Source organism: Ursus arctos, unplaced genomic scaffold (assembly GCF_023065955.2).
Source record: "Ursus arctos isolate Adak ecotype North America unplaced genomic scaffold, UrsArc2.0 scaffold_5, whole genome shotgun sequence".
Classification (NCBI taxonomy): Eukaryota; Metazoa; Chordata; class Mammalia; order Carnivora; family Ursidae; genus Ursus; species Ursus arctos.
This window is the reverse complement of record NW_026623067.1, coordinates 12,400,799-12,408,780: the sequence shown is the minus strand read 5'-3', so window position 1 is coordinate 12,408,780 and position 7,982 is coordinate 12,400,799. Positions and strand designations below refer to the sequence as shown.

The 7,982-nt window shown below is 38.6% G+C and overlaps 1 protein-coding gene across 1 annotated transcript; it reads left to right on the top strand.

Annotated features, from left to right (window-relative positions):
• The first annotated feature begins 571 nt into the window (after positions 1 to 571).
• LOC113261471 (vomeronasal type-1 receptor 4-like) lies at positions 572 to 1,351 on the top strand. Its single transcript, XM_026507591.1, has one exon. It carries the CDS (start codon positions 572 to 574, stop codon positions 1,349 to 1,351), a length of 780 nt encoding a protein of 259 aa, XP_026363376.1.
• The last annotated feature ends 6,631 nt before the right edge of the window (positions 1,352 to 7,982 follow it).

The following is a 7,982-nucleotide window of genomic DNA, read 5'->3' as shown; positions in this document are numbered from 1 at the left end:
CAGAGGATGGAAATTCATTCAAATATTTGATGTGAAGTTCAGAACATACATATAGAATATGAATTGAATCTGTATAAATCTGAAATATTGTTTATAAAGTGCAAAAAACTTCTTCAGATACTTATTTCTAAGAATTACAGTTATGTTTTCATAAAAAGTTTGCTTTATCTCAGCCCACATATTCCTGTGCAGTGACATCAATAATCCTTGATATTTACCTCTGGAACTAATTCTTACTTTCCTGAATGTTGTTACAGAGCATCTGCACAACCTCCTGCTGAGGATGATCTTACCTCATGGAGTCTCCATATGATCCCATTATTTCCATCAGGTTTACAAATCATTTTGGGTTCCTTTTGAATCTGAGAAAAAGTGTATCAAAGTAAAGAGGCCAATGAATGTGATGGTTTCAGGTGATACTATTTTGGGAGTGTTCATTCTCTCTCAAATTGGGATTGGTTTTATTGGAAACACATTGCTACTGGTGTTACTCATCAACACCCTCTTAGTCCAGCTACCTACAAAGAAGCCTATAGATTTGATATTTATCCATTTGATTTTAGGGAATGTCATGACAATTGTTTTCAGTGGGATTCCAGAAGTAATGAATGCCTTTGGAGTAAGGAATTTTCTAGACGACATTGGTTGTAAGGCAGTGCTCTACATCCACCGAGTCACCCGGGGTCTTTCCCTCTGCACCACGTCTTTCCTGAGTATTGTTCAGGCCATCATTATTACTCCCAGCAACTCTAGGTGGGCATGGCTCAAACCCAAAATCTCCACATACATTTTTCCCGCTTTCTGTTCTTTCTGGATCATCAACATGCTTATCTACATCCGTGTCATCCTAACCACTGCGGCCCCCTACAACAGCACAGAACTTGACAAATTCTATTCTCTGACATACTGTATTGGGAAGGATGCTGATGACATTCAGTCAGGTGTGTTTAGAGGGTGCATGTTCTTACGAGATTTCCTGTGTATGTTCCTCATGATCTGGACCAGTGTGTACATGGTAAAGTTCCTTTTCACACATCGCAAGACAGTCAAGCACGTCCACAGGACCAGCCTCAGCCCAAGACCCTCTCCTGAAACCAAGGCCACCCACACAATCCTGGCACTGTTGAGCTGCTTTGTTTTCTTTTACTGGAGCAATAGTTTCCTTACCATTTATGTAAGTTATCAACATAACGTAAAAGGGCTAGAGAACATCACTATAATTCTCTTCCATTGTTATTTGGCAATCTGTCCTTTGGTACTAATCAAAAATCATAACAAACGATTCTTTCTGAAGTGTGTCACTGCAAAGACGAAAAAATCCTCTCAACACACAATTTCCCTCAAAACATGATGCCCTCACACACTTTTCTGATACAATGGGCTTCAACTAGAATTTCCCACCCTTAATTTAGGGAAAGTCAAATTGTGAAAGAGTGCTAAGAATTGTCCCTTTGGGGGCTCCTGGGTGGCACAGCGGTTAATCGTCTGCCTTCGGCTCAGGGCATGATCCCGGCGTTACGGGATCGAGTCCCACATCAGGCTCTTCTGCTATGAGCCTGCTTCTTCCTCTCCCACTCCCCGCTTGTGTTCCCTCTCTCGCTGGCTGTCTCTCTCTGTCGAATAAATAAATAGAATCTTTAAAAAAAAAAAAAAAGAATTGTCCCTTTGGACATCTCTCAAACCATTCAGTTTCAGGAAGATAGGGAATAAAGGACTAGACTTGTGGAATACAACATGTTTGAGAGAATTACACTTGAATGGGGCAAACTTTATCTTATAATGATTCTAAAAAACACATTTTGATTTTTTTGCATTACCCTATTTTTAAGAGATCTTTCCTAATGTGACAGATCTATTGGTGCACTTACAGTAACTACACTTGCTAGAACATGCTAGACAGATCTTACCTTTGACCAAAGGATTTGGTATCTGCACTATTCCATAACTTACACCTTGGAGTCAATACATGAGTTCATCTTATATTGTCAGTTATATCTGCCTTGACCGTAAACAGTGATATGTGCAAATATAATGGTTTCCCTCATCTTAGGAATAACACCCCAATCCCCCAAAAAACTATCCTCATATCCTTTATGAAGTCCCACTTTACTTCCTATATGCACACCTTTCAACATATTTGCATCACTGGAGGTATTTCTTGAATAGGTCTGTTTTTCAAAGGCATGTTTTTTGTGTCAATAGCAAAATATGTTTTCTTCGTAGGTTTCTACTTTTAGAAAGAAATGGAGCCATTCCCATCTGTCACATTACGCTCTATCAGAATACCTCAAGAATTCTGCTAGAAAAGAGCTAAAATTTTCAATATATATTTAAAAATATTTTTCCCTAAGAACTATGCTCAAACAAATGTAAGGGAGTGAAAATGACACTGAAGTGAAGCTGTCAGCACATGAGTGACTCTTACAGCACAGATCTTTGTGCTTCATAGCTTCTCAGGAAAGAGAAAACTGGGAATTGGAGCCAGAGAACACAGAGTGACTGATGAGGTAAATAACAAACAAACAAACAAAATTCAGCTAGATAAAAACAAGGAAGGCATGAGAACACTCAAACTGAAAACAATTACAATAAGCAAATACTAATTTTTAGAAGCTAATGTGAATATTTCTAAACAGATAAATACTGGGACTTGTGATGGGGAGGGTACTACAATAATGATAAAGGTTAAGACAACTGAGAAGAACAAGTTGCCCTAAAATTTTGTACCCTCAAAAGATTAACATCAATATAATTATAAACAGAGGACAGCATATCCATGATTTTAGGGGAGGACTCACACAAAATTATTTCAGTAATTGATATCCCTATAAGGAAAAATTGTGCATTTAAAATACATACCGTGGATCAATGCAAATCAAAACCATAATGAGATACTTAACACCCACTAGATTAGCTAAAATAAAGAAGATTGATGATGACAAGGGTGGAGAGGTTGTGGAGAAATTGGAACCCTCATACACTGTTGGTGGGCATGTATAATGGTGTAGCCATTTTGGAAAACAATGCAGAAGTTTCTCAAAAACTTAAACATAGAATTAACATACAGCCCAGCAATTCCACTCCCAAATAATTGAAAAGAGTTTTCCAAACAAAAGAAGGTGTATGTGAATATTCACAGCAGCATTATTCATAATATAAAAACATGGAAACAACTGATATGTCCACCTACCAGTGAGTGAATGAAAAGCTGTGGTATAGTCATAATATGGAATCATATTCAGGAATAAAAAGAAAAGGACTGATACACAGATGAACCATGGAAACATGCTAAATGGAAGACTTGAAACTTTTTTTTTTTTTTGAGAGAGGATGAATGGCACAGGGACAGAGGGAGAGAGAGAATCTGAAGCAGACTCTTCACTGAGTGCAGAACCCAACGAGTGGCTTGATCTCATGACCCTGAAATCATAAACTAAGCCAAGATCAAGAGTCATACACTTATCTGCCTGAGCCACCCATGCACCCCTGGAAGAAACTAATCATAGAAGACTATATAATGTATCAATCCACTTATATGATGTTTCCAGAATAACCAAATCCACAGAGACAGAAATTAGATTATCACTTGCCTCAGGCTATGGGCAAGAGTGGGTGGGAAAGGGAGGGGTGAAACATGGAATGCTTTGACTGGGCGCAGAGTTTCCTGTAGGGGTGATGAAAGCATTCTAACATAGATTGTGGTGATGGTTGGTTGCACAGATCTGTAAATATGCTAAAAACCACTGAATTGTATACTTTAAATTGGTGAATTATATGGCATGTAAATGATAGTTCATTAAAGCCATTATTAAAAAGAGGATATACATCATTGGACAATATACCTAAAATTTTAATTTAAAGTACATATTAGAAATTATTTTCAACCCTGAGTTAGAGAATATACATTTGTTCACATATACAATTAGACCATTTAGAAACTTGGAACATTGAGAAAGATGACCTGAGTGAGGAGGGCATAACATTTCCAAAGAAATAAGCAGAAGTGTTTCTACACAGATCACATTCTGTGGCTTCTATGAAAATAAGATAGCAAGTTAAACAAGACAAGAAAGCCTGAAACATTTTTGAAATTGGAAATACTTTTAAGCATAACTTATTGATGAGATAATGTTAGAGAAATGATATATTATTCATTCTTAAATATTGAAATGCTACATAACAAAATTGAACAATGCAGCTCAGGAGGTAAGTGGAGGACAACTGATGACCCTAAAAGGAAAAAAATCTAATAATATGATAAATTGAGGGTTCAAATTAAAGCAATATAAAAACTAAAATGCAAAAAAGAGCAAATGTCAATAAATAAGTTACACAAAAAACAGACACAAATGAAACAAAAAATTAAGAGAAGGAGAAAGAAGAAAGCCAAGGAATGTACCTTGACAAATATTATAGAGTAAGTGATTTCAAGACAGAGCTAATAAAAATACATGTAACTCAATAAAGCTGAGTTGAGGAAGAGAATTCGTGTGTAGATCACCAAAGCAATCAAAACAGTAGTTTAAAAAGCTACATACATGGGATTTCTGCTTCTGGCAATGTTGGAATATGTAATTTAGACAGCCCTCCAACTGAAAATAGCTACAAAAAAATGGATAATTATAAGAAAGCCGGCTCTAATTCAAGGAAGAATAAAGAGACCATGTAGAAAGAGTAGACTCAGATTGAGGGCCCATATTTTGTGCTGTGTTCATCATGGAGATGTTTACTAGTTACTGCAAAAATTTCTGGGAGAGAGAGAGAGAGAGAGAGAGAGACTTTGCAGATCTTTTAACTGTCTCACAAAACCGAGGAACCAAAAGCAGAGCTCAGGGCTCACACAGAGTGAGCATGCCTGTTACCAAACCCACGTATGGCTAGCTGCCCATTACTGGAAAAATCTACTCAAGGGATGTGTTTTGATTGGAAAGGAATTTGTGCTTCATTCTGGAAGCCAGTAAACTGGAGAGAAGGCAGATTCTTGTCCAAAGGCCAGCTCTGAGGTTTCTGCCTATCCCAGGGCTTTTTAAAGTGGTTTAGGGTAAGCAGTAAGATAGTGCAGTGATCTGCAACATTTCTCCTTATCTCAGTGCTGGTGTTGGGGTGGGGGTAGAGTTGGACTCCAGGTTCTGGTTCCTGTTTCCTGGTATGTAGGAATATGCTGTTCCTTCTGCACAGGAGGGCGTGTCTATAGATGTGCAAAAGGAGGTTAGTAAAATAATTTGTGTGACCTAAAAAAGAAAAACATTTTGCTAAAAAAATTGCTAGGCTAATCAAAGAGCCTATGTGGGTTCAAACAGACTTGCTGACCTCCGTGGCCTGGGAAAGTTCTGGTCCTTCAGTCCTCAAGGCCATTTGTCTGTCTGCTACAGACCAAGGGATTTAGGTCAACCAGTAAAGAGTGTGCTAACTTGAAGCAAGTAAACCCTTAGGACTGGCCAGAACTGGTAGGATACACACACACACACACACACACACACACATACTCTCTCTCTCTCTCTCTCTTCTATACCTACCCCTATAGATTTATTTTAAGGAATGACCTCATTTGACTGTGAAATGTGGCATTTCTGAAATATGTATGGCAGGATGGCTGTCCTCAAATACAGGTAAAGTCTGATGTTGCAATCATGAGTCCAAATTCCATATGGTGCCTGGAATCTAGGTAGGATTTCCATGTTAAAGACTTGAGGTAGAATTTCTTCTTCTCCAAGGAACCAATTTTTGCATTTAAGGCCTTGAAGTGATTGGATGAGGCCCACCATCAATATCGAAAAAAATCTTCCTAATTTAAAACCATCCAGACTAGTGTTCAACCAACCAACTAGGTCAAGTGAAACATAAAGTTTAACCATCACAGCATGATTACTACAAGCCTTTGCTGTCTGCAAAGAGCAAATGTAAAGCCCCTCTGAGCAGATATCACCCAAAGTCTCAGATGACTTATATAGTGTTTTACTTACCATGTTCAGCCTTCCAGGGAACATAACCTGAAAGAAAAGGCGAGATCATTGATGGAAGAAAAAAAAAATCATAGACAAGGGGTACAAAGCGATATACAAGTCATTCATAGAGTTCAAAATAACTGTCTTGCCTCTGGAGAAGTAATTTAAAAGTCCAAAGTATAAACATGGCAGAAACAATGGAAATGGGAGGAGGAGTTAAGGTGGCAGAGGAGTAGGGGACCCTAATTTCTAGTCCCTGGCATTCAGCTAGTAGTTATCAAATCATTCTGAATACTTGTGAATTGAAAGCAACTGGACATCTGAGAAAGAATTGCTGCGGTTCTACAAATAGAAAAGTGACCACTTTTTGCAAGGTGGGAGTGAGGAGATGTGAATCTGAAGTGTTATAATGGAAGATAAACCATGGGGGGGGGTGAGCCTCTATAAGTTTGGTATCAGAAACTGTTATAAGCAGTGGAGACCAAAATCAGAACATTTAGAAGTATGCTTACAAGGGGTAAAAGCCAGACAGGGGGTAAAGCCAGGCAGAATCCCAGGTGGTACAAGATGGTGTCTGAATCCCTAAGGTCTCAAAAAGAATGGGGGTGCCCAAGCATGGCAGAGTCCCAAGCATCAGAGAGGGGAAGCCAGCCGCAAAGAGTGAGTCCAGGTGATGGCTTTCTGCTCAGTGTTGCCATAAACTTCAAACTGCTACATGGTACAGTGAAGGCTCTCTAAGCAGGGACCCATCAAGAGGCAAACCCAAGGGGAGACCCTACTCCTTTCCCCAGGAGGAGTGGCAAAGGGGCGGGCTGCAGGAGTCCATAAATTTTTGAAACTTGAAATGGGGTCGTGCACCTTAGATAAAAATGGTCAGTCACATGCTGGAGGAACATGGAGTTTCAGTGGAAATCAGGGAGACAAAAGTGATTGACTGCTTTTTGTGAGGGCTCACTGAAGAGTGGGGTATCTGATCTCTCTGGGACTAGAGATCAGGGAGCTGCCATTTTCATCTCCACTGTCCAATTGGTACTGAAAGCCTTCAGGGAACAAAATAACCACATAAAGCATACTGGAGCCCTTTATACTGAGCCTGGACACCTGACTGTGCTGGTATAATTCTTCCCAGGGTAAGACAGCTGAGAATCAGTGCAACAGGCCCTTCCCCCAGAACACAAGGAGGGATTTCTGGATAATACCGAATTTACTGATCTTAGAGAACTGTAAAACCTCAGATCTTGGGTAAATTAGTATATAACATCCATGGTTTTTTCTCATTATTCTTCAGGCTTTTAGTGTTACATTTTTTTTTCTTTTCAGGTACTTTTTTTATTGTATCAACTTTTATATATGTTTTTCTTTCTTTCCTATTTTGAGATCTAGAGCCTTCTAACAGACCAAAATGCACCCACTGTCTAATTTATTCTTCTGTTCTATTCAACTACTTGTTAGATATTATTTTCTCTCTTTTTGGTTTCAGTTCTCTTCTGATTTGTTTAGTGCATCTTTCTCTGGTGTCATTGTGTTATTTTTGTATTTTCTCTCTCATTCATCTATTCTTTTTTGGACATAATGATAAGACAGAAGGACTCATTCCAAAAGAGAGAATAAGAGGCAATACTCACTTGCCAGGGACTTAATCAATATGGATATAAGTAAGATAGGAACTAGAATTGAAAACAACTATTATAAAGATACTAGCTGGCTTGAGGAAAGCATAGAAGACACTAGAGACTCCCTTTCTGGAGAAATAAAGCAACTAAAACCTAGTCAGGTAGAAGTCAAAAAGGATACTACTGAGATGCAATCAAGGATGGAGGCTCTAACTGCAAGGATAAACAAAGCAAAGAGAGAGTCAGTGATATAGAAGACAAAATAATGGAGAATAAGGAGGCTGAGAAGAAGAGAGATAAATAACTATTGGATGATGAAAGGAGGATTCAAGAGATCAGTGATACCATGAAGCAAATTAATATCCAAATAATTGGGGTCAAAGCAGAAGAAAGACAGAGAGGGGCAGATGGTTTATTTGAACAA

Excerpts from the sequence above, each read along its gene's own strand:
- LOC113261471 (XM_026507591.1), top strand. The coding sequence starts at position 572 with ATGACAATTGTTTTCAGTGGGATTCCAGAAGTAATGAATGCCTTTGGA.